This window comes from Acinonyx jubatus, chromosome A1 (assembly GCF_027475565.1).
Source record: "Acinonyx jubatus isolate Ajub_Pintada_27869175 chromosome A1, VMU_Ajub_asm_v1.0, whole genome shotgun sequence".
Classification (NCBI taxonomy): Eukaryota; Metazoa; Chordata; class Mammalia; order Carnivora; family Felidae; genus Acinonyx; species Acinonyx jubatus.
This window is the reverse complement of record NC_069380.1, coordinates 185,318,074-185,344,787: the sequence shown is the minus strand read 5'-3', so window position 1 is coordinate 185,344,787 and position 26,714 is coordinate 185,318,074. Positions and strand designations below refer to the sequence as shown.

Here is a 26,714-nt window from a genome sequence, read left to right as displayed (position 1 = left end):
GACACTAGCTCAGGGAACTACCCTAACCCTCTGACTTTGAGAGATCTCCTGAGGTGAGTCTCCAGAGCAAGTGCCTCGATTATTTTGGAAACAAAGAAAGATCAGGGATGGAACTTACACCAGTAGGATTTCAATGCATGTGCTGAGATGTTCCAGAGAGTAATTTGAGATCCTCTGTAGGTCTCTGGTCCAGTAGGGGGAAAGCTGAAGGCAAATCCTGGAGGCCCCAACGCAGGCTGCGGCCACCACAGAAGGCTGGAATTTGTAGAAAATATGATCTGAAAGAGAATCACAGAAGTCGGCTTCATAGAGCCTCACTCTGGAGTCCCAGTGGCCCTCCTTCCTGCCTTGTGCTTCCTGAGAACTGGCAGACAAGTGATTAGGTTCAAGGCTGTTCACTGCTGAATACACACACAAGATGAAAAATTAGAAATAGTATGAAGTTCCATTCCTGAATCTTAAACACCTTGGCTCTCGGTCTGGGATTTCTGGTGTCAGCCTAGAGTAATGATTTTTCAAAATTTCGCCCTAAGTTCTGGGGGGCTGCGAGGGGCTTGCTGATGGGCTACAAAGAGAACCACAAAACATGTGTCTCTTCTTTGGCTGTTAGTGGTGAATGACACAGCATTTCAAAAGGTTCTGTTTTGGGGCATGACTACAGGCTACTTATTGATGGTAACAAAGCCTGGCTTAGAGTGAGCACCCAATAAAAATTTGTTGAATGAATAAATGGTCACAAACATTTGATATACATAACTAAAACCAGCACCTGACTTAGTTTATGGAGGAATCTTCCCCCACCCTCAGCTTTTCTGACATATGATTGGCAAATAAAAAAACTATGCACATTTAAGGTGTACAACATGATCTTTTGGTATATGTATATGTTGTGAAATGAATCTTAATGTCCTACTAAGATATCTGGCAACATGGCAAAGTCTGGCACTACTTATGTGCAAAGGCAAACTGTTCAAATTTCCACTCTTTGTGTGAATGACACTGGTTATTTGTGCATTATCATCCTGTCTTACATTGTTTATGATTTTTGGTAACTTCCACATTTGCCTGTGAAAGTCTGAGTCAAGGCAGGTGGCATTACAGTTACAGGCACAGTTACAGAGTCAGACGCCTCAGATTCAAATCTTAGCAATGACCTTGGGTAAGTTACTTCACCTCTTGAGCATCAGTTGAGGAAATGGATTGGTAAAACAGGAATAACAGAAGTGATTTTCATGTGGAGTCATTGTGAAATTCAATGACATAATATACACAAAGCACTACAATAAGGTGCCTGGCAGATGGTACATGCTCAATTAATGCCTGATATTGTAATTGTTTATATTGGTTTTTTAAATTTTTTTAATGTTTTTATTTTATTTTTGAGAGAAAGAGACACACAGTGAGAGCAGGGGAGGGGCAGAGATGGAGACGAACCTGAAGCAGTCTCCAGACTCTGAGCTGTCAGTGCAGAACCCGACATGGGGCTTGAACTCACAGACTGCAAGACCATGCCCTGAGCCAAAGTCAGACGCCCAACCGACTGAGCCACCCGGGCGCCCCTGTAACTGTTTACATTGTTACTTGGGACCATTTTGGTTTGTGGTGGGTTACTGGGTATTGTATCAACAGTATTTCTGACCTGGTATTTTACCTAGTACCTAGATATTAAGACAATGGGAAGAGTGGGATTCACATGAGGTCCCCAAACAGGATAACTTTATTGCTGAACTTTATTACTAAAACATACCCCCTCCCCCACCCTATCTGTACGATGACTGCTCTTCCAAAATGACCTACTTGCAAATCTCTCCCATTTGGATCACTTGGAATGTTCCAGGTTACTGTAAGAAAAACTACCAGGTGATCAGTAAGTTTGTAGGGTGCCGGCTGCCTGTATGTATATCAGCTGCTTCATTTCTCCTTTACATGGTGTTGGCAGTACTTTGGGAGAATCCTAGCTCCTTCTCTGTGTATCCCCTGAGAAGTGGGAGTGATCTGGGTGGATGGGCCCCGGTCAGCAAGGACTCCCTGGGTGGACATGCCTCTCAGATCCCAGCCTCTGTGTGTGGGGGGAAGGGGCTACCGGGTCCCGACGTCGGGCCGCACCTTGCAGGGTAACCTCTAGGAAGTAGTGGGCATACTCCTTGAGGCACTCTTTGGTCTTGCGGGGGCAGGTGGCAGGCCAGCTGTGGCAGTGCCGATCCTTCTGGCTGACGGAGGCTGAGAGGTAGTAGTCCAGAAAGTGGGCGGGCGTGGGCAGGCAGAGGTTCCAGCTGAAGGCTTCCAGGAGCAGCAGCTCTGTGCTGAGCAGCTCCTTCTTGGTGAGGGTGAAGTTCTGGCCGTTCAGGACCCTTGTACTGTTTATCTGCTCCAGCTTGGGCACGTGGTCTTCCCTGTCCTCGAACTTACCTGCAGGAGAAGCAGTCGTTACTGGAAGACAGCACTTGCCTGCACCCAGGAAGCAAAGGCCCACCTCACGGTGCCTGGACAGTGCTGGCACGGAGCACAGAGAGCCAAAAGGCCCCACTGCCAAGCGACTAAAAACACACATTTTGGATCTGCCAACCCTGCGCTTAAATCCCCAAGTCATCATGTCCAGCTGTGTGATTGTGCACAGGTGATTGTGCACAGAGGCCTTTCCATGCCTCAGTTCCCTCATCTATAAAATGGAACCTAAGGGTTTTGTCAGATACAACAAGAAAATGCACACCACATGTTCAGACCAGCACGTGGAACAAAGAAGGCACTCCATGGCAGTTAGAAACAGCAGTGAGGGCCTGGAGGATGAGGGAGCCCTCTCTCCACTCCTGCCTGGTCCTCACTAACACAATGTCAGGACTGGTCACGGGGTCAGACAGCCATAGTCAGAATGACCTTGCAAATTTGATCCTGTCCCCCCACATATAGAAAAGCCCCTCAATGGCTCTCCACTGTCCTCAGTACTGGGTTCAAACCCTGTCAATAGCTTTTCAGCTTGGATTCCCTCAGAAACAGTTTGCTTAGGAGGTGAGCCTAGGAAAGACTGGTAAGTGGGAGAAGACAGGAAAGGGAGGAAAGCCAGAAAGGGAACATGATCTTGAAGTTATCCGTACCCCTGTGTTCACTGCAGCATTAATTACAATAGCCAAGACTGAGAAACAACCTGAGTATCCACTGATGAATGGACAGAGAAAACGTGGTATTTATATACAATAGAATAATATTCAGCCATACAAAGAAGGAAATCCTGCCATTTGCGACAACATGGATAAACCTTGAGGGCTTTATGCTAAGTGAAATAAATCAGGCAGAGAAAGACAAATACTGCATGATCTATCTCACTTACATGCAGAATCTGAAAAAACCAAACTCAAAGGTACAAAGAACTGACTGGTGACTACCAGAGGCAGGGATGGCGGAAACTTGTGAAGGGGGTCAAAAGGTACAAACTTCCAGCTATAAATTGGCCCCGGGGATGTAAGGTACAGTATGGTGACTAGTTAACAATGCTGTACTGTGTATTTGACAGCTGCTAAGAGAGATCTTAAAAGTTCTTATCATTAGAAAAACATTTGTAACTGTGTGAGATGATGGATGTCAACTAAACTTACATGCGTACAATAGGTACATATATCAAATCATTTTTATACACTTGAAAACTAACATGACATTATGTGTCAATTATATCTTAATGCAACTGGGGTGGGGGTAACACTATGGACTTCTGAGGTGAGGCTTTAAAGAGGCCATGCAACTCCCACCTTCTTCCTCCCTTGGAGTGCCATGCTGAGACCATCATGTAAGGAAGCAAGCCTAGCCTGCTGGAGGTGGAGAGGCCACAAGAACAGAGGAACCCAGGTGATAGCCAGCGCCAACTCTCAGACATGAGAACGAGACCATCCAGGACCTTCTAGCCCAGCCCCTCCAGCGCTGTTTGAATGAGCATAGGTGAAACCAGCAGAGGAAACCCCATGCAACCCACATTGCTGTTTTTTTGTTTTGTCTTTTAGTGTTTATTTATTTTTAAGAGAGAAAGAGGAGGGAGGAGCAGAGAGACAGAGGGTGAGAGAGAATCCCAAGCAGGCTCCGGGCTCTGAGCTGGAGCCCCTCCGACGTGGGGCTCGAACTCACAAACCAGAAGATCATGCCCTAAGCTGAAGGCTGGTTGCTTATCCGACTGGGCCACTCAGGCTTCCCACGTATCACTGTTGTTTAAATCACCAAGTTTAGGGATGATTTGTTTGGCAGGAATAGATAACTGGGATATACTCATATCCATGGGCAGTGGCAAAAAGATGTGAAACCCCACAAACAGGCACGTCACATGGCTCAGATTCCTCTGAAGGAACAATGAGTAAATACCGGAAGATCCTGGAAATAAATGCCATGAAATAAAGCCACATAGAGTTAGATACAAACAAAAATTAAACACGAGTCTTGAGTTATCCTCAAGGGTCAAGGGAACTGAGGTATTTACAGAACAATCCCCAGCGGTCACCAGTGGTGGAGAGCTCCAGTGGCAGCTCCCACTGGGGAAAGCTCTGCAGGTGGGGCGGCTGCAGGCCCGCCAGCCTAAACCCACCTCACCCTGAGGAAACCACGCACACCTGGCTGAGGCCTCTGTCACTGCACTCTCCGAAAGCCCCGTGCCCCCCTTCCCCATGAGCCTTCATCTACACAGCCTGGATCACCCTTCCCCTTCCCCTGTTCACTCTGCCAACCTCTCCCCACCCTTCACCCCTGAAAGCCTTCCCCGACCACTGTCCTTGTTCTGGCCAAGCCCCACATCACATAGTGATCCCTGAGGCCTGGTTTTGGTGTAGTCGCCCGTAGCCTCCGAGCCCAGCCTAAGCAGGAGCAGAACACTGCTGAGTGAGTGTTGGAAGAGGCGGTGGGGTGGCCCAGCTGAGCTCAGAGAGCATGTGACAAAGGGTCCGCACACCTGTGCACAACTGTGAGTACCCTGTGACCCAGTTCTCACCAGACTTTCATGCTTCTTAGGAGAGATGAGGAAGTAGCCGCTTCAGGCTGCCTTACAGCAGATACAACACATTTCTCAGGAAGGCCTCAAAAAATGTCCCCAAGAGAGGCACCTGGGTAGCTCAGTTGGTTAAGTGTCTGACTTTGGCTCAGGTCACGATCTCTCAGTTTGGAAGCTGGAGCCTCGTGTCAGGCTCTGTACTGACAGCTCAGAGCCTGGAGACGGCTTCACAGTCTGTTTCTCCCTCTCTGCCCCTCCCCCACTCATGCTCTGTCTCTCTCAAAAAACAAAAAAAATGTCAAAAAAGTGTCACCAAGAAACGAAACATTGGACTCTGGGAAGCCAGTGTCTCTATTTTCTCTGCAAGCTTTAAAAGAGTCCATCCACTAAGTGGGCAAAGATGGTGTGATGTGAGGCTCTGGTCTTTGATGGGCAGGAACTGAGCAAGTGGAAATATACAAAACAGCAAAGAGTGGAGACTGATGGCTGACTGGCTCCTATGCAGCTTACAGCCACCCCAGAGCCTCGGCTGCTGGAGCCCTTATCCAGCAGGGCCTAAGCCTGGCACAGCACCGCCTCCACAGCTCACACCTTCCCTGGTCTTGCACACATGGGCAACTCAGGCAGGACAGGCAAGATCAATGCTGTCCAAGGCGGGAGAGCCTCCTGTATGGCTGGAAATCCTGGGGTGGGGAGGGCTGACCAGGCCTCTCCAGCCCCACACCCTCCCTAAATGCAGGACCTCTCCTCCGGCTGGGATTGCTCATCCCTTCACTCACCTTCCTGTGTGTCCTCCAGCGGTCGGTTCAGAGGCCACTGGCTGTCATTAAGGCACTTCTCATGCTCAGATTGCTTAATATCAAGTATTGATATTAATGGCTAGCAGCTGACCAATAGGTCATTAATGGGCCTAAGCCCATGAGGACAGGAACCGTGTCTGACCCATTTGCAGCTGTGCCCCCAGGTCCCAGCACGGTGCCTGATACAGAGTAGCTGCCCAATGAATATTCGTTCAAAGAATGAATGGTATTCTCTTTCTTGTTTTGTTTTGTTTTGAGAGAGCGTGAGCGGGGGGGGGGGGGGGGGGGGGGGGGCAAAGTGGAAGAGAGAGAGAGAATCTTTTTCTTTAAGTTTACTTATTTTGAGAGAGTGAGAGAGGGGCAGAGAGAGAGGGGGAGAGACAGAATTGCAGGCAGGCTCGGTGCTGTCAGTGCAGAGCCCATTGTGGGGCTTGAACCCCACGAATCTGAGATCATGACCCAAGCCAAAACCGAGAGTAGGATGCTTAACTGACTGAGCCACCCAGGTGCCCTGTGAGGGGGGAGAGAGGGAGGGAGGGAAGGCTCCACATTCAGCACAGAGCCCGAGGTGGGACTAGATCTCATGACAGTGAGATCATGACCTGGGCTGAAATCAAGAGTCAGACTCTTAACCAACTGACCCACCTAGGCGCCCAGGTACTCTGTTGATAGTTGAATTTAGGGCCATTTAAATTGTTCTCCGATGATATCAGATTATCTATATTCCCTAATTTTTTCTCCCATGATCATATATTCTTTGTACAACTTAAAAAGAAAAAATTTTCTTGCACAGTTGTCCAATTTTACCTAAACCTTGTGCCGAACTAAGCCAACACTGTTAGCAGGCACTCAGTAGATACAAGTAGATACAAGTGCTCTTTTCTTCCCCAGGGCAGAAGGTGGCAAGGTGAAGGTCACAGCCCGGCAAAAACATGCATCATACTCAGGGTGGCATTAAGATTCTTCCACACCATTTCTGGCAGCCAGCAATCTATTCTAACCGGCAGATGTGCTCAGTGAGATTAGTTTCCTCCCTGCCCTCAGAGCTTTTCAAACCTTTCAGAGCTCTGCCTTTTTCCCAGCCACCAGGCCCAAGAGGATTAGCCTCAAATGGAAGGGGCTATGGATTACTGAAGAATCTGAATTCACCTGCTCCCCAGGCTGGAGAAGCTTCTTGGGGACCCACCACACTGTGGGCCAGGGCCAGGCAGAGTGGGGTCTGAATCCTCAGAGTTGGCGCTGGACCTAAGAGCACCAAACTCCACAGGCCGTTTGTTTCCTGTTTAGGAATATGCCCCCCATGGAGATGAAATGGCCACGCAGAATGGGAAGTGCTTCAGTAGTACCCAACACACACACAGGGGCAGTCTTCATGCTGGGTTGGGCACTGGATCCTCCCAGGCAGGTTGCGTTCGGATCCCCAGAAGCTCAGAGAACTTAGCTCCACACATCTAGGAGCGACCTTACAGTCCCTGCTCTTAATTGCTGGCCAGCAGACCCCAGCTTAGCAACTATTCCCAAGCACAATACATTTCACAGCCAGAAAAGATTTTATGAGTTTCCTGGTGTTGCACGTGCCTGGCAGACATTTCCTCCCCTCCTCCCATGACTGTGAGCAGGCCAGCCTTTTGTCCCCATTGCTGCAACCAAGCACCGCCACTCAGCTGCCTGCTCCTTATCGACAAGCTGCACTGACGACAGATGCCTGGAAGTCTTTAGGCAGGTCCCCTGGGAGGTGTGGGGGACAGAAGTCCAAATCTTTCCAAGTCACACCAGAGCCACAGACTCTCTTCAACTCCTTTAATGTACTTTTTGTTTGGAAATTTTTCAAATACACAGAAAAGATTAAATAATGAACACAGAGGACCCTTCAGCCAGATTCACCAACTGCTGACTTAGAGCCACATTTATTCCGTGTGTGTGTGTGTGTGTGTGTATAAATACTGACTTAGAGCCACATTTATTCCATGTGTGTGTGTGTGTATAAATACTGAGTTTGCTGGACTATTTCTTTTTTTAAAATTTTTCTTTTAATGTTTGTTTATTTTTGAGACAGAGAAAGACAGAGCATGAACGGGGGAGGGGCAGAGAGAGAGGGAGACACAGAATCTGAAGCAGGCTTCAGGCTCTGAGCTGTCAGCACAGAGCCCGATGCGGGACTCAAACTCATGGACCGTGAGATCATGACCTGAACCGAAGTCGGAAGCTCAACCGACTGAGCCACCCAGGCGCCCTCCTTTTTTTTTTTTTTTTAAGTAAGCTCCACACCCTGCATGGAGCTTGAACTCACGACCCTGAGCAATCAAGGGTTGCATGCTCCACTGACTGAGCCAGCCAGGTGCCCCGGCAATAACATTTTCTAATATTCAATCTACATTTGACTTCCCCTAAGGTGCCCCAAATGTCTTTTATTATAACCTTTGTTTTTTTTGGATCCAGGTTCAACAAAGCTCACACATGGTGTCCCTTTATATCTTTGAGTCCCATTCTTTGTTTTTCATGACACTGACTCTAGATAAACCCAGGCCAGTTTTCTTCTAAAATGTCCTATATTTTGGGAGCACCTGGCTGGCTCAGTTAGTAGGGCATGCAATTCTTGATCTCAGGGTCATGAGTTCAAGCCCCACACTGGGCCTAGAGACTACTTAAAAAAAAGTCCCATATTCTGGACTGTTTCCTCATGATAAAACAGTTTGGGCAAGGAAACTACAGAGGTGATGTTTTGTCCTTCTTACCGGATCACATCAGGAGTTATATAACGTCAGTTTGTCCCGGCAATAGCGATGCTACGTTTGATCGCTTGGTTAAGGTGGTGACACCAGATCTCTCCATTTTAAAGGTACCATTTTCCTGTGAAATTAATAAGTAATCTGTGAGGTGACGCCTTCAGACTCTCTGAATATCCTGTTTCCCAACAACCTTTATTTTTTAAGTTTATTTATTTAGAGAGAGACAGAGACAGCATAAGCAGGGGAGGGGCAGAGAGAGAGAGGGAGAAGAGAGAGAATCCCACGCAGACTCCACACTGTCAGCACAGAGCCCAATGGGGGCTCGAACCCACGAAACTGTGAGATCATGACCTCAGCCCAAACCGAGAGTCGGACGCTTAACCCACGAGCCACCCAGGCATCCCCCCACCAAACTTTAACTCAATGATTTGGCGTCCAGGAAGAATTCTTTCCTGAATAAGTAAGTAATTACACTGGGGTTGAAAAAGAATTTTTAACAATTCTATCATTCTATCTACATTTTTCTTTTTGGATGTTTACATTGTTCCCAATTTGACCAGTGGGAGCCCTATCATCATACTTATAAGATTAAAAAAAAAATCCTAAAACTACTGAAGCACTCAGCCTGGGTCTGCAGCCAGGCACAGGCACATGAACCCTTAGTGTAGGTGGCAGTGGTGAAACCTGCAAATAATGCCCTACAAGACCCTTTGCACACCCGGCTGACCGGGTCCTCTTGCTACTCTGATGCACAGACAACCGGGAGAGTCCCAGCCATTCCTGGCATGTCACACAATTACTGGACTGACCACCACAAGTCCAGCCAAGTGGCCGGACTCAACCAAAGTGGCAAGACCCTGTCAGTCCAGCAAGCCTCAGGAGGGACTCTCACAGACTGGCTTTTTTTCCTTTTCTTTTTTTAATAGCATTTTTGTTTGTTGTGGTAAAATGCACATAACATAAAATTCACCATTTTAACCATACAGTTCAGTGGCATTCAGTACATTCACATTGTTGTGCAAACCAATCACGAGAACTCTTCTCATCTTGCAACATGGAAACTGTACACCCATGAAACCCAGTAACTCACTGTCCCTGTGCCCCCTCCTCTGGTAACCACCATTCCATTTTCTGTCTCTATGAACAGACTACTCTAAAGACTGGCTTTTCTTCTTATACCTATGGTCCTAGCATTCAAGCCTTCACCAGACCAAACAGGATTCCTGACTTTTCTGAATTAGGGCTGAGAGAAACAGTACCTTTAACTGCTTAAAAACATGTTTTATTTTAGGGCCACCTGGGTGGCTCAGTTGGTTAAACGTCTGACTCTTGATTTCGGCTCAGGTCATGATCTCACGGTTTGGGAGTTTGAGTCCTGCCTTGGGCTCCGTGCGGACCACACAGGACCTGCTTGGGATCCTCTGTCCCTCCCCCAATTCACACTCTTCCTCCTTCTCAAAAATAAATAAATAAATAAACTTTAAAAAGGTTTTATTTTGGAAAAATTAAAATACCAAAAAAAAAGAGATGTTCTAACGAACCCCTAAGAATACATCACCCATCTCCAACAATCATCAACCTTTATACTGCCTTCAGAAAAATTCCTAAACAAAACGGTGCAGAGTAGGATTCTATAAAAAGTCAGTGCCGCCCTATCTGTGATGTCCAGGCCCAGGGCTGCTCACACACTACTACAGTCTGCTTCACGTACTGCTTGCTGTGAACTCCCCCATAGACAGCCCTTCATGCCCAGCAAGACACCTCTTTACACACTCATCCGGGGTTACTTGCTGCCCATTCAGGAGCTACACTGAGGCTCAGGGATGAGGCCACAGTTTCCTGGCTAAAGAAAACCAGGTTTTAAAGCAACAGCTGGTTCCTCTTCTTCCCTAAAGAAATGCAACGCTTTTAAAAACAGGCAAAGCTACTGTTCCCCAAGAAGGGCCATCCCCCTATTTTAAAGTTTTCCCCTCTCTTTTACCTGAGAAAGAGAAAAAATGTGAATAGGAACTGAGGCCCCATGGCTGCCCCACACCCTTCAGGAGCCCTCTGTCCTACTCTGTCAGGTGCTGATGGTAAAGGGAGGTGAGGGAGGCAGGTCAGGGGATAAAGGGCCACTCCACTGGCTTCCCAGCCTTGCCTGGCCCTCCGGGTAGGCCTGGTATCTTCGGAGGTGACTGTGGGAAGGACCAGGCAGTAGACAGAGATGGCTGGAGCCAAAGAGGAAACAGGAAGCTGTGGTGGAGAGCTTTCTCCCAGTACCCAAGGGAGGAAGTATGGGCCCATCTGTTCCCAGGCAGGACCAGGCTGAATGGAGACTTTTCTGATGCTAATTCTTTCTTCCTCAGATTCTTCCTTCCTTGGGGGAGAGAAGTAGCTATCAGGAGAGACATATATTTAACGTGAGCTGAGAATATTTAATGAGGGCTGAGAATGTTGTGACCCAGGGGAGCCCAGATTCTGGGGGAGGTCCTGACTGGAAACAGGTTGAGAATGCCCTCTCCAATATCATGTGTGATTTCGGGCCATCACTTAGAAACCCATACCTCAAAGAGTGGTAGGGAGGCTCAGGAGAGAGCACAAGTAACGTGATGGGCACAGATCCTAGGACAAAGAAAGCACTCCATAAACGACAGCAGCTGCTGTTCTATGATTTATGGAACATGGTAGTTATTCTTTGCACCCCAGACCCAGGATCTTCTTCTCAAGTCCTGTTAGGTAAGTACGGATGAACCAAATTTGGTAGCTAGTGCTGCAAGACATTTTCTTACAGGCCCCGAGAAAGGGGTAGAAATAAGCTCAAGAAAAGGCTCCCCAACCCCAACTCCATGCCCCTGGCCAGGCTATGCTGGACTCTAGAGTGGCTCCAGCCTCCTTCCCCTGGACTGTGACCTTGAACTCCATCCTGGTGCTGCAGGTTCCAAGGTTCACATAGAGGTAAGCAAAGGGGACAACGGGGTCCACAGCCTTTCCCAGATGGGTCCTCTCCACAGGCGTGGGACTTTCCCAGGTCATCGAGCTAGTCAGCAAGAGACAGAACATGCGTGAACCAGGACATGCATTCTAGGTGCACAGGGATTCTGCTGCCAGGTGCCACCACAGTCCAGCAGGCACCAAGAAACACAGGCAGCACCCAGGGAGGGGAGGCCTCCGTGTCATGGACTCAGCACATTCTGGTAACACGCCGGGAGGCTGGGAGCGTTTCCCACTTGGAATCAAGCTCAGAAGGATTGAGTGAGCTGCTCCAGTCACCCAGCTGGTGGGGACAAATCAGAATTGGAAATCCAGCAATGTGTTCCATGAGGTCAGGGGTCACATGTGTCTTGCAGAACATCACAGATCCCCCTTACGTGGCACAGCATCTGGCATAAGGTGAATAAAGAACTGCTTTTTATTTTAAATGATGAATAAACGGCGCCACAGTCCAGAGCATCTCAGAGTCATGAGGATCCCTACAATCCCACAGAGTCTCCATAACGAGTACATCTGTCTGGGTGCAGGGATTCCCACAGATGTGGGTGTGAGGCCAGTTGTGCCCCCTCCCCACCTCACAGTCCCGTTCTCCACACACACTCTTGTCTTCAACCTCCTCTATGCTTATGCTAGTTTAGCAGTTTAATCTCAGAGCCTTTCTGCTACAGATCAGTACAACCAACAGGACCTACTTTTTCCTCCCAATGAGAGGACTGAAGTTGAAGAGTGTATCTCTAATGGGACACTTTCTGTAATTAAGGACCACCCTCTTCCCATCCACCTAAACCAGCTTTTTCATTAAAAAAATTCTTTGGCTTGGGGAGCCTGGGTGTCTCAGGCATTTAAGTGACTGACTCTTGATCTTGGCTTAGGTCATGATCTCACAGTTCGTGAGTTCAAGCCCTGCACTGGGCTCCGTGCTGACAGCATGGAGCCTGCTTGGCATTCTCTCTCTGTCTCTCTCTCTCTCTCTCCCCCTGCCCCTCTCCTTCTCTCTCTCAAAATAAGTAAACAGATAAACTTAAAAAAATTCTTTGGCTTTTTGTATTTTACTGGAGGCCAGAAGGGGGCTTCTTCCTTGTCTCCCTAGAGCACACTGCTCATATGTCCAGCAGGCAAGTGTCTTCCTGAGGAAACATGGGAGACAGATTTTGAGTGATGTGACAGAGAAGCCAGGAAGCCACTCTGAGGACAGCACCCTCTGAAAGGCTGTTTTACTTTTTTTTTTTTTCAACATTTATTTATTTTTTGGGACAGAGAGAGACAGAGCATGAACGGGTGAGGGGCAGAAAGAGAGGGAGACACAGAATTGGAAACAGGCTCCAGGCTCTGAGCCATCAGCCCAGAGCCCGACACGGGGCTCGAACTCACAGACCGCGAGATCGTGACCTGGCTGAAGTCGGGCACTTAACCGACTGCGCCACCCAGGCGCCCCCCCTTTTTTTTTTTTTTTTACGGAGGGCAGGGGGCACTCTGATGAACCACCTGTGGTTCTAGAGAGGCCCGGCCATGCACTGGCTGTGAGGGCTGGGCAAGCCGATGGGGCAAAGGTGGCTTGAAGGCTCAGCGTGTTGGAATGGTGCCCAGTGCTCCCCCCAAACACTGGATCTTGCTCTTGTGAACTTCTGTTGACTCAGGGCCAACCGTGCAACTGCAGTCATAGGGACCATGACAGGTTAGTTTCTGGATAGAATCTGATACGGTGGAGAAAAAAAGTCAGGGACAGAGTACAAAAACCCTGCAGCTAAAGGCAGTGCTTGGGTGCTCTTTGGGTGAGTGGGAAGCTGTGCAGACTTCTGGGAGCGCCCCTCCCACTCTGCCCTTACCCTGCTGCAGGGATCTGGAGATTAGGAAATGTCCTGGAGAAAAAGCCTCTGATCTTAGCCAAACCGGGCAAAGGGGCCAGCCGGGTAGACCTGGCGTGAAGGTGGACCTGGGATCTGCCCTGGGTGAGTTTCATCCTTCCTTAGGACACAAAGAAAGGTCCTTACCATGGCTTACAGCCCCAGGGAGATGGTGTGAATGGAAGCAACGTCTACAATCCCGGTCGCTGAAGAAGACTCCACAAACTCATACCTCCTCTGTGCTGAGCACAGTGGAGCACAGATCAGATCCCCGTCCACACAATGCCTTACGGTGCCTCCCTCCTCCCCAGGCCTGTCTCCTTTCTCCCCTAAAAGCAGGCTGTTCCATCCATGGCTGTATCTCCAGTCTCTGGCACAGAGTAGGGCTCAATAAAATGTTGAAGGAAACAATGAATGAATGAAAGCACACGTCTGACTGGCTGAGTCAATTCCTCAGTCCAACTTTGGAAACAGAGACTAGAGGTGAGGCTGCGGGTGGTTGCTGTCTTCAGGAGGAAACTGTAAAAATGCCTCTCAGGTCAGGGTGGCGTCTGGCCAGCTGGGTCACACACTGGCTTCCCTTCTGGCTGCGAGAACTTCCTTGTCTCAGGACAGAGCAACTGGTACAATGACTTCACACGGTGGCAACAGATCCCGGGTTCCTTTGTGCTCCTCTCTACAAACAATTTCACTATCTAGGGGCACCTGGGTGTCTCAGTCTGTTGAGTGTCCGACTTTAGCTCAGGTCATCATCTCGTGGTTCGTGTCGGGTTCTGTGCTGACAGTTCAGAGCCCGGAGCCTGCTTTAGATTCTGTGTCTCCCTCTCTCTCAAAAATAAATAAACATTAAAAAAAAAAAAGTATTAAAAAAAAAAAAAGAAACGAAACAATTTCACTGTCTAAAAGCAGGGGCTGTGGGGTGGGGGCCCTTTGTCAGGTACATGGCTGGCAGCTGGGGCCAGGACTGAGCACGTGCTTCATGTGGAGGAACAGAGTTCTCTCCACGAATGGAGGTCACTGCTCTGCAGAATGCTCACTCCCAGCTCACTGGGGGTTGCTGTGGGCCAGGCCCGATGGGGCTGCGGCTGCACCAAGAGCAGATAGCGTGTCCTTCTGGGCTGCAGTATCACTGGCATGGCGATCAGGGGTCCTGGCTGGACCTCTGCTGCAGCACAGAGGAGGAGGAGGAGGAGGAGAGGCAACTCTGGCCACTTCCCTCAAGGCTAGAAGGTGAGCTGCTTCCAGACCCGAGACATGTCCCTGAGGACTGAGGTGTTCACCCAGGCTGGCTAACATGTGGCTCTGCAGGCTCAGGCAAGAGAGCCAGGAGTTTCCTAGCAACCTCACTGCCTGCTAGCAGGTCTCCCAGCTGCAGCGGCCCAAGGAAGAAATCCAGCTGTAGGACAAAGGCCGCTGTTGTGTGGTGGCTGAGAGCAAGGACTCAGGGAGACGGCTACCTGGGTCCCCATCCATGTACCCTTGGGCAAGTCACCTTAGTGGGCCTCAGCCCTCCTCTGTCAAGTGGAGAAAATAATACTGCCTATTTTATAAGACTCTTGTGAGGACCAAATGAGGAAATCCATACAAAGAATCAGTGGTCTGGCATATAAACAACATACTAACCATTCCCTGATCACTAGGGCCAGGATCTGCCCTCTACCCCCAAGTTTTGATTACAGAAAAAAAAATGTAGTGATTTTGCAAGTAATTTTTGTTTTATTCTTTGTATTTTTCTCTGTTTTCTAATTTTCTACAAGGAACAAATATCACTCTCCCGCTTGGAAAAAAAAAAAAACACTTTAAAATTCTCAGAAGACACCATTGATGGGACCCTAGAAGTCAGAACTGGCAGAGTAACTGCCAGAGAAGGTTCCAGAACATGGGTCTGTCCTAATCCAAGACTATCTCAGTATGACTGTGCTTTATAAGTGCCCACAAATCACACTTTCCTAGAAGAGTTCCAGGAACCACAACATGTCAAGTGACAAAGAAGACACTTTTCCTGTCTAGACACTGAAATGCTTATAATTAAATCAAAGACTCAGGAGGCAGGGAGAGGCAACAGATACTCCTTTAAGACAATCTCAAAAATCCGGGCAGGGGCACCTGGGTGGTTTAGTCTGTTGGGTGTCCAGCTCTTGGTTTCGGCTCAGGTCATGGTCTCACGGTTTGTGAGATCAAGTCCTGCATCAGGCTCCGCACTGACAGTGGAGCCTGCTTGGGATTCTCTGTCTCTGTCTCTCTCTCTGTCTCTCTTTCTCTCTCTCTCCTCCCCCACTCATGCTCTCTCTCCTCTCTTTTAAAATAAATATTAAAAGTTTATTTATTTTTGAGAGAGAGACAGAGCGTAAGCGGGGGGTGGGGGGGGGCAAAAAGAGAGAAAAAGACAGAATCTGAAGCAGGCTCCAGGCTCTGAGCTGTCGGCACAGAGCTAGACGCGGGGCACGAACCCACGAACCATGAGATCGTGACCTGAGCCAAAGTTGGACGCTTAACCGACTGAGCCACCCAGGCGCCCCTAAAATAAATAAATAAACTTAAGGGGAGGGGAGGGGAGGGGAGGGGAGGGGAGGGGAGAGGAGAGGAGAGGAGGGGAGAGGAGGGGAGAGGAGAGGAGAGGAGAGAGGAGAGGAGAGAAGAGGAGAGAAGAGGAGAGAAAAGAAGAGAAGAGAAGAGAAGAGAAGAGAAGAGAAGAGAAAAGAAGAGAAGAGAAAAGAAAAGAAGAGAAAAGAAAAGAAAAGAAAAGAAAAGAAAAGAAAAGAAAAGAAAAGAAAAGAAAAAAGAAAAAAGAAAAGATCCAGGCAAACACACCTAACATAAAAATACTCTCTAATCTCACCACCCAGGGGTATAACAGCTGGCCTGTTTCTTTGGGTCTGAAAGTGGTTTTAAAGCCAACCAAAGTTGCCCTGCCTGTAGTGTCACCACTCATGCTGACTAGGTGGTGGGTGCTCAGTGAAGGGCAGGCTGCTGTGACCCGAGGAGTGAAATGTCTCCACCACGGACAGCCTGAGTCTCTGAGGTGAGACAAGGAAGAGATATAATCTGGAAAAGTCTCCAGTGGCTCTCCCAGGGGGCAAGAGGACTAACGAATTAGGACTCTAAAGTTCTTCCTCTTCAGCATTAACAGAAGAATGCATATAACACAATCCTGACTGTAACAAGGGAGAAGGTACTGGTAAGACACAGTATTCACTACAGAGAAGGTTCAAGGTTAAAGTAAATAAAAAGAAAAGAAAGATAAATGCCTAGCTCTCAGCAGCCAGGCTGCAGATAAGCGTGAAGAGCAGACAGGGTGCTTGACGTCAATGTCTTGGTCATCTTCCCGCTAAGATGTGGGCCAGGCTATTCTCCTGAAAGTAAGGACATTTAGATTTTCTTAGAAGGGTCACTGGCTCATTCTTGGCATGTCTCCAGAGACCTGCTGGGTCTCTGGCTTGAAGGCTGCTTCTTTAGGAGATGCCTCCAGATCATAAGCAACATGAGGATGGGGATTAGATTTGTTTTGTGCTCCCAACTATCTCCCAGGCTCAGTGCATAGGAGGTAAAGATGTGTGGAATGACTTATCTTCAGTGGCAGGCACTATAGATATTCCTTCTGTTTGCCACTGCCTCCATGGGTATATAGCTTCTGGTATACAGCAGAGGTCCAATAAATGTTTGTTTTGTTTTTTTTTTTTTTTAAATGACTTACCTGTGTGGGGTCATGGGCTCCTGAACATTGCATCTTCAATTAACCCATGCATCTTAAGACTTCCTTCTTACTTTTCCCAGCCACAGAAAAACCCTACTTGGATCCCAGAACCCCAGGCCCTGGAAAAACAGGCCTGAGCACTAAACTTGCTAAGGCAAACTGTACAATTTCTGAGTTTCCGGCCCAGCCAGTTTCCTGACCAACATGTCACACAAAATCCTTCCCCTGAAAATAGCTCTAAGCCTGCCAGTCTGCAGAGATGGGAACAGGAAATGGAAAATCACCATGTCCTCACTCACAGCACTGCAACATCAGGGCCCCAAGTCCGGATGTATTTGGTGTGGCCCTCAGGTGACAGACCACTTTTTCCAGTCCAGCCCATGCTGTGGGGCCACCACCAAGATGCTACTGATTAGAAGAGGCACCATTGATGTTGCACAGTCTTTGGAGGAAATAATAAACGACTGTCAATATTAAGTGCACACATCAAATGTAAGACCCGTCTTCATTTTCTGAAATGGGAAACCATGGCAGGAAGGGAATGTAGGATTCCTCCTAGCCACTCCCCCGTGAATTATCTCCTGCATGGGGGCAGCCATATTTCCTTGCAGATTTGGGTTTAATCCTGTAAATGAATCTCCTGCTTTGCTTTGTCTAAAGTACACCGGTGAAAAAGGCCACCTGGAAAAACGGCCCCCTTTGCATCCACTGCCCACGATTAGTACCCTAGGGGCATTTCGACTATTCCCAGCTTGGGGAGAGCTGGTGTGTTTAACTTCTCCCCCAGCAGGAAGGTACTGCCTTCCTTCATCCCCTTCACCAGGAGAGATTAAGACTACTTTCAAGTCTGCAACAGGGAGACCCCATCTCACCGCCCCCCTGCCCTGCTCTCAAAGAAACTGCTTCTCAGAAGCAGCAGTTGCTAATCAAAGCAGGGGGAGGAAAGGGGAAGGATGCAGGGGTGACTGAGGGGGGAGTGAAGGTGCTTTACTGGGATGGAGATGGGCCACTCCTAGAATTTCCTGAGGCCCAGAGAGCACAAGCCCTTGGTAGGCAGTGGTTTTCACTGGTACCTTCGCTAAGAGATGAGAGTATTCATTTCTGGCTTGAGGAGTCTTAAAAGCAATTGGTCTGGGGAACTCATTTCTCATCTGGGCATCCTGGACAGGGCAAGGCAGCAGGAGGGATGCAAAGGTACTCCCTGCTGGGAGCACAGAAGGAAAGCCATAAGTAGACACAGGTGGGGGGCCGGCATGGGGGAGGGACGCTGCTCCTCTACTGATGGTTTCTTGAGGTAGAGAAGTGTGGTTCCAAACGCTCCCACAAATTAAGTTCAATTTAAGAAAAGGGATCTTGTCATTCACGAGGCAATTTAGTGCTTCCTATCAAAATCTTACATGCACACAACGCACACACCTTTGTCCCAAGCATTTCCATCTCTGGGCATTTTTCTCACACTTCCTTGTACAAAGATACAGGGAAAAGGATAGCTGTCGTCGTACTGTTGACAGTAGTGAAAAAACCAGATGGCAATCTAAATGGCCACCGACAGTGGAGTAATCAAACAGACGTCAGTGTTTATGATATAGAGAACTCTGCAGTCAAGGAAGAGTAAGGTAAACCCAGACAGACTGACAGGAAAGATGTTCTTGACGTGCTACAAAGAAAGCACTCTTGGTATTAACCCATTTGTGTAAATACACATTTGATTCTGGTTATGTGCAGAAGCTGTGTTCCATAAATTCACTGGGAAAGGCGGAACTAGTGAACCCAGAACCGGGCTCCTAGGGAAGTACAGGGTTAGGTTCCTGTGAGCCACTGGTCATGTTTTCATCAATCGATCAACACAGAACCTGGTTCTGTGTATTTCTGTTCAATATACTGTTGATTCATTATCACCGAACCCACAGCCCGCAGCACTGTAACTCGCGCCTGAACAAGCCTCATCTAGCACACAGGTTTTGTCTGAACGGCACATCATGGCCTTGCACTCAGGAATGCGAGACAGCACTTCAGCACTATGCTTCTGGGGGCCGTATTAAGCAGTAAAACCACCAACAAGCAGAAAAATGAGAAAATGTGGCACTAAACAGACTGAGAAAAGGACCCTTGTTTTTAAGCACGAGAGCTGAATCAAGAAGGCAGAGCGTTGTCTTTGTTCCTCAGCTGGGAACGTGCACACTGGGTGCCTCTGAACATGTCCACGAATGACCGCCAAAGTTCTGTGAGTATGGATTTTGAGATTACAAATAAATTTTAGTGAGGAGCACCTGGGTGGCTCAGTCGGTTAAGCACCTGACTCAACTTCGGCTCAGGTCATGATCTCACGGTTTGTGAGTCTGAGCCCTACAACACTCTGTGCTGAGAGTGCTTGGGATTCTCTCTGTCTCTCTGTCTGTCTGTCTCTCTCTCTCTCTCTCCCTCTCCCTCTGCCCCTCCCCTGTTCTCTCTCTCTCAAAATAAATTAAAAAACCCACAAATTTTAGTCAATTCGCAAGTATGGAATCTTTGAATTATGAGGAATTACAGTAGATCAATTTTGGAAAAAGACATAAGAAACTACTCCCAGAAGGTATTTTTGGTGAGTGGGATAAGCAGCAGATTTTTTACTTTATTCTGTGAATCTCACTGTCCAAATGAGTATACTATTTCTAATTTTGGGGTCACCTGGGTGGCTCAGTTGGTTGAGCATCCAACTTCAGCTCAGGTCATGTTCTCACAGTTCATGAGTTTTGAGCCCTTAGTTAGGCTCTGTGCTGACAGCTTGGAGTCTGGAACCTGCTTTGGATTCTGTGTCTCCCTCTCTCTCCCCCTCCTCTGCTCACACTGTGTGTGTGTGTGTGTGTGTGTGTGTGTGTGTGTGTGTCTCAAAAATAAAGAAACATTTAAAAAAATTAAAACAAAATTTGCAGTGGGAAGGCGAGCCTTTCTGTAGGTACAAGCATCACAGCATGACAGATTCACTGTGAGCTAAAGGATACTCTGCCCCCACATTTGATGCTTCCCTCTTCTGGGGAGGAGGAGGGCTGAAATGAAGGCTAGCAGAGGACTCAGCCTCACCTACAAAAGCCTGAAAGTCAGAACTTTACCCCAAGAAACAAACTTGTCACCCTTAACTTTTCCCGCTTCACATACCAGAAGCAGTCAGTGAGGGGCAGGATGGGGCTCACAATCCAGAAGAGAAAGTACGATGGAATGGGGGAAAGGGAGGAAATCTTGCAATTCTGTTTACTGGGCAGTTTATATGGGTGTGATCTAGGATTCCTTTTACCACCTTGTCAATAAAAATAGCAATTATGAAAACACATAAATATGTTTGGGTCTGGAAGTATACACACCAAACTGTGGCAAAAGGACTATGGGTTTGGGGAAAACAATTTTTTTTCTTTTTTCTTTTAGAGAGAGCGAGAGAGAGTGTGAGCACACACACACAAGTGGGACAGGGGCAGAGAGAGGGAGAGAGAGAATCCTAAGCAGGCTCCATGTTTGGCATGGAGCCCGATGCAGGGCTCAATACCACACCTCTGGGATCATGACCTGAGATGAAATCAAGAGTTGGACACTCAACTGATTAAGCCACCCAGACATCCCGGAAATGAATTTTTATATAATTGGATTTTTAATAATAAAAATGTATCTCATACCTTTTTGATTGTAGTAACTACGTCTCACATTTAAGGCCATGCTGCCCTACCAAAAAGGCCACCCTGGTCATGCCTCCTGCCTTTTTGGTTTTCTTCCTCACCCTCTCTCCTTCTCAGGTTGCTTCATGCCCTGGCCAAGCACTCAACACCCAGTCATCTCGGAGCAGCAGTAGCTAGGCAAAAGCAAAACTCTGGGTTTCCTTAAAAAGTTCAATACTGAAGAGCCAATTCTAATCAGCAATTCCACTCTTAGATTTATGCCTAAAAGAACTGAAAACAGGTGTTCAAACAAAACTGGTACTGAATGTTCATAGCAGCACTAATAATAACAGCCAAAAGGTGGAAACAACCCAAATGTCCATCAACAGATAAATGAATAAACAAATTGTGGTATGCCCATACAACAGTGTTATTCAGCCATGACGAGGAATGAAGGACTGATGTGCGCTACAACTTGGATGAACCCTGAAAACATTAAGTGAAAGAAAGCAGACAAAAGGTCATGTACTGTAGGATTCCTTTCACATGAAATGTCCAGAACAGGCAAATCCATACAGATAGAACACAGATTAATGGCTGCCAGCGGCTGGGAGTGGGAAGGAATGGGAAGTGGCCACTTAATGGATACAAGTGTTCCTTTCAGGGTGATGAAAATGTTCTGGAACTAGAGAGAGGCAACAGTTGCACAGCAGTGTGAATGGATGTACTAAACGCCATGAAACTGTATGGTTCACAATAGCTAAAATGGTAAATTTCATGTTGTGATATGAATTTTACCGCATTTAAAAAACAAACAAAACTCCTGAGCTGTGTGATCATAGGCAAGTTACTCAGCCTCTCTGAGCTTACGGAATGGGCAGATGACAGCACAACCACACAGGCTGGTTGGGAGGATTCCACGAGACATGGGTGTTAAGTGCTTGACACACGGCTGGGTGTGGAGAAAGGGGCTAGTAAGTAATAAAGCTGCGGCCACCAGGATGACAGTTATGGCACACTGACAAAGCCCATTCACCTGGAAGTTGTGGGGTCTCCATGCTGCCAAATAATCCTTTTAATTAAACAGCTATAACAACAACAAAAAGAGGGGCTGGGAAGCTGTAAAAGATGAAAGATTAAAGAAGACAGTGGCTCTACTATATTTACAGTATACTTACATCTAGATTATATTTATGGTAGGATTCTATCCCATGTAGGTTACATGAACAGTTAACTCAATCATAGGAAGACCAAGTCCACCATGAAACAACCTATAAGCTCTTGCTTTTCCACCTCCTTCCATTGGTCTGACCCTTGACTTCCACTGGTCTGACCAAGATATGGACCCTTGACTGACCCTTGATTTATGGGGGCAGAGGGGCTGCAGGTAGGTGAGAAGGTTCCATCTGTGCAAAGGCTCTTATCTGGAAACAGCTCTAAAAACTGAAAAACTGACAGGTGGGTGCAAGAAATGTTACTCTTCTTATCTAGGAATTATCTGGTACAGAATTAGCAGAACTCAAAACTTCCTGAGGCAAGGTGACCACCCCCCCCCCCCCTTGTGGCTAATAGTCAGCCTGGGGAGAGGGGAGGGAGCAATGAATAGGATTTCAGGCTGTCATGGAAACTTTTCTTTCCTTGGGCCTCTGAGCATATGGCAGGTGTCCTGAAAAATCCGTTCCTGCTGCCCCAGGCTGGCTGCTGCCCTCAGACATGTGGGTGGGGGTGTCTGCCTCTCTGTCTGAAAGGCCCTCTTCCCTCTGCCATGACGGCGGCAGCACAAAGGAGTCTCCAGTGTGCGCCTCACGTCCCAGCTCCCCAGACAGACGCTGGGGGACAGCCTCCATAGCCTCATGGAAATCAAAGTCCCCTGCCCCCATGGGGCCTCGATGCAGCCCATAGATCACAGACAGCAGCAGGCCAAAGGCCATGGCGCGGACTTCTCCTAGGCCGCCTGAAATGTGATGCCCGTTCTGCCCTCGGCCGACAGCGATATCCTGCAAGCCCTGCATCTCTTCCCAAGACGGAAGAGAGCTACATGTTGTTTTGGGACTTTGAGGTAGCAAGCAGACTGGATACCCACCCAGCAAGACTGACTTCTCTGTAGAACACAGGAAATCAGCTGGCCCAAGGTAGGGCAAATCAAATTGGAAGACTGTACACCCAAAGCAGCCAAAGGGATTAGAATAACAGGTAGAAAGTGCCATGGTGGAAAACAATACAGAATGTTTAAAACTCTATAGCTGTGCTTCTGGAACTGGGTGATCGTGGCCACAGGGGTTCAGGGCAGCATGCCGAGGACAGAGCCATAGGAGAAAATGGGTACCATCCTCTTGTGGCATCGGTGGGACTCAAGGATTGGAGAGGGGCCGATATAATAAAACAGGATGATAACATATTGTAGAGGGGAATGTAAACTCTGACTGAATTGTCAGAAGAAAATACTAGATGTCAAGGAAATGTCATGATTGTAGCTAGCCACTTTGGGGCACGTCACTCCTTTCCGTTAAGGGCACCTTGGAGAGGTGTGAAAGCCCAGCTCGGAAGGAACCTCTAGCTTCATTCATTTCCTTTATTCCACAAATATTTTTTTCAGGTCTTATGATGTACTAGGTTCCTTTCCCTCCCCAAAACTTACTGTTTAGTAGTGGGGGTGGGTGTTAATTAAGAGTGCATGATGCCATGGAAATGTGTATTTGCTAAGTGTGTGGGGGAAGGCTTTCTCAAGGATGTGGGGCCTGAGTGACATTTAATTGGGCCCAGACAGGTGGGGTGGGGAAGCTTTCTAGGCAGAGGAGACAGCATGGGCAAAGTTCTGTGACAGGAGGGGGCCTAGCTGGGATTCAGTGCCTGAAGAGGGGAAATGTATGAGGTCAGACAGACAGGACCTTGATAGACGATCCGTATCCTCAGATTGTTGGTAAACCAGGGGGCGATTTTAAGTAGCAGGATGGCATGACAGAACTGTGTTTTAAGCACATGACCTGAGCAGCATAGTCAGGCGGTAGTCCCTACTGGGGCAGACAGACAGACAGCTATGCTGTGTTTTTTGTTGGGCCTCAATGGACGATTGAGGCCTGGTGTCCAGGCCTGGTGACAACACAATGGGTCTTGGTTGGCCCCAATCAAGCAGTCACATTTCTACATACCTCTAAGAACAGTGGTTGTTAGGGTTTCCCCTAACATACATTCCCCTAATAGCACACTCAGAGGCCCTATGCCTCTGGTGACACTGCCTTAAGAGTACAGGTTCTGGCACCACGCAGTTCTGGGCCCAAACTGTGTCTGCTATATACTAGCTAGATGACCCAAGGCAAGCTTCTTAATCTCTCTATGTCTCGGTAAGATGGGGGTACTACAAGTATCTGTCTCTCTGTCTCTTGGGTCATAGTGTGGATGCATTAAAATCAAGATGCTAAAATCCTTATCACTTAGCCTGGAACATTACAGACGCTAAAGAAAGTGTTGATTATTATGACTATAGTTTGCATTCAGCAAAGGATGGACACAGAAGATGTGCAAAGACCTCAGAAATGTAAAATGACTCAGGAGCACCCAGGCTCTAAGGAGGGGGGGGGAGTGGGTGGGAAGCAGCGGTTTCCACATACTTGCGAGCAGCAGGCAGGAGACCGCCACGGCATACAGCTGCTTGGAGGTGGTGATGTTGTAGCGGTCCAGGAAGTGGTCCAGCAGGTAGACAGCCAGGTGCCGGGCCGCGGGGCACAGCTGACAGTGGCTGCTCAGCAGGGTCAGGATGTCCACAAAGAACCGGCGGCTCTTCAACAGTGGGGAGTGGGCTCGGAAGGCGGGCAGCTTCAGCTCCTGGAGGACAGGAGGGACAGAAGGGGGGTCAGGGCTGCCTCCTGAGAGCCTCGGATGCCCCAGGAAAGCGAGACACGGGGGCCTGCCTGCTGGCTGGTGAGGGGCAGTGATTCCCTCCAGACCCTTCAAGTCCCAGGATGGCAGCCCCTCTATTCCAGAAACTCCTGGACCATCTCCCATCTGCCCTCAGTGAGCACAGGCTCGTGAAGTGTCAAGGATATGATGACAGAGGCACATGAAGGAGATAATCGGCACCAAAGACACCAGTCATTCCCTGGGGAAAGGATTAGTATTTGAGATATACAAGCCATAAAAGAATATAGGCCTGGAGGTCAGAGACCCGCATCCCAATTCCAGTTGCACTACTCAACCAAGTCGTGCCAGCACGGTCCCCTGCCTTCACCTTTGCCTCTTCCTCAACCACTGAGGGGAGGATTAAATAGAAAATGAATGTAAACACCCAGCACACAGTGACCTCTCAGGGACCCCAGCCTAATTGCCTCTCTGGGTGGGATTGTGAGAGATGAATTTTAAAAAATATTTAATATATGGGGTATCTGAGTGGCTCAGTTGGTTAAGCATCTGACTCTTGATCTCGGATCAGGTCATGATCTCATGGCTCGTGAGTTCGAGCCCCACATTGGGCTCTGTGATGGTAGTACAGAGCCTGCTTGGGATTCTCTCCTTCTCTCTCTGCCCCTCCCCTGCACTCTCTCTCTCTTTCTTTAAAAAAAAAAACAAAACATTTAAAAAATATTTAATACACAAAAAGCTGTTAAAATAATAGTACAAAGAACTCCTGAAATACCCTTCACCCAGGCTCCTCAGTTTTCATTTTATATTTTCTCTCTCTGCATGCACATACATTTTTTTTCTAAAAGTAAATTCCAAACATATTTCCCTCCACCCAACGAGGCAACTTTTACTTTGTAATTTGTACACTGCCATGTTATCCAAATTTATTTCTCCAACATAAGCCAACAAGAGAAATATCAAGCCAACCAAGATTTTTAATGACAGGAAAAATTTTCTTATATATCTGCTATATTTGCAATTTAACCAAAGTAGGCCAGATATTATTTATTTAGGAAATGCCATAGCTATATTTTGTCAAGTAGAGAAACTAAAGAGAAGCAAAATTGAGGGACAGTGGGAAAGGGGGAACTGGCAGAAAAGGAACTGTGAGAGCTTACTAAAGGCAGGTTCCCTGGGGGTGAGATTAAAACAGACTGGAGCCCTTTGTCTGTATCATGCCACTTTCTCAGCCACTTTCTCAGTGTGGCTCTACTGAGATAGCAACAGCTCTGGGACAAGAGATATCTGTTCATTCATTCATTTATTCATTCAAAATATATTAATTCATTCATTTAACTCGGTAAGTATTGAGTGCCTTCTATACATCAGACATTATTCTAGGCACTGGAAATATAACCTAGAATAAGATAGACATACATCTAAATGGAAGATTAAAACCATCAAACTCTTACAAAAGGAGCAAATCTTTATCACTTAAGCAATGGTTTCTTTGATGTGACTAGAAGCAACAGAACTAGAAGCAAGATCATCTAAGTTGGACTTCAAAATGTAAAACCTTCGTGCTTCAAAAGACAACATCAAGAAAGTGAAAAGACAACCCACAGAATGGGAGAAAATGTTTGGAAATCATGTATCAATAAGAGGCTGTATCCAGAATAAAGAATTCCCACAACTCAACAATAAAAAGACAACGTAGTTCAAAATGGACAAAGGACTGAATAGATATTTCTGCAAAGAAGACATGGAAATGGCCAATAAGCACATGAAAAGATGCGCAACACTCAATTATTAGGGAAATGCAAATCAAAACCACAGTGAGATACCACCTCACACCCATTACAATTGCTACTAGAAAAACAAAATCAGAAAATAAACACGTGTTGGTGAGGATGTGACAAACTGGAACTCTCATCCACTGGTGGTGGGAAGGTAAATGGTGCAGCCACTGTGGAGAACACTCTGGTAGTTCCTCAAAACGTGAAGCACAGAGGAAGCACGTGACCCAGCAATTCCAATCCTTGCTGTATGCCCAAGAGAAATGAAAACATGGACACACAAAAACTTGTATAGGAATGTTTCTAACAGCTTTATTCATAACAAGATAGGGAAACTGAATGGACCCCATGAAAGACTACTTTTTTGTTGCCTCTATTCTTGCTAGGACCTATACCTCCACTCTACACACACTTTATGGTACAGATAATGTATGTCTTCCTTATAAAGGGCATGGAGT

The 26,714-nt window shown here is 47.5% G+C and overlaps 1 protein-coding gene across 4 annotated transcripts in view; it reads right to left on the bottom strand.

Moving 5' to 3' along the window:
* CCNJL (cyclin J like) overlaps positions 1-26,714 on the bottom strand; it is an 84,384-nt gene that overhangs the window by 3,462 nt on the left and 54,208 nt on the right. For all 4 annotated transcript variants that reach the window (XM_015063872.3, XM_053226880.1, XM_027033567.2 and 1 more), the window contains 3 exons: positions 24,232-24,445; positions 2,107-2,409; positions 119-278 (listed from right to left, as the gene is read on the bottom strand). In XM_015063872.3, coding sequence (XP_014919358.1) covers positions 119-278; positions 2,107-2,409; positions 24,232-24,445 — 677 coding nt within the window. The remainder of the gene's footprint in view (positions 1-118; positions 279-2,106; positions 2,410-24,231; positions 24,446-26,714) is intronic.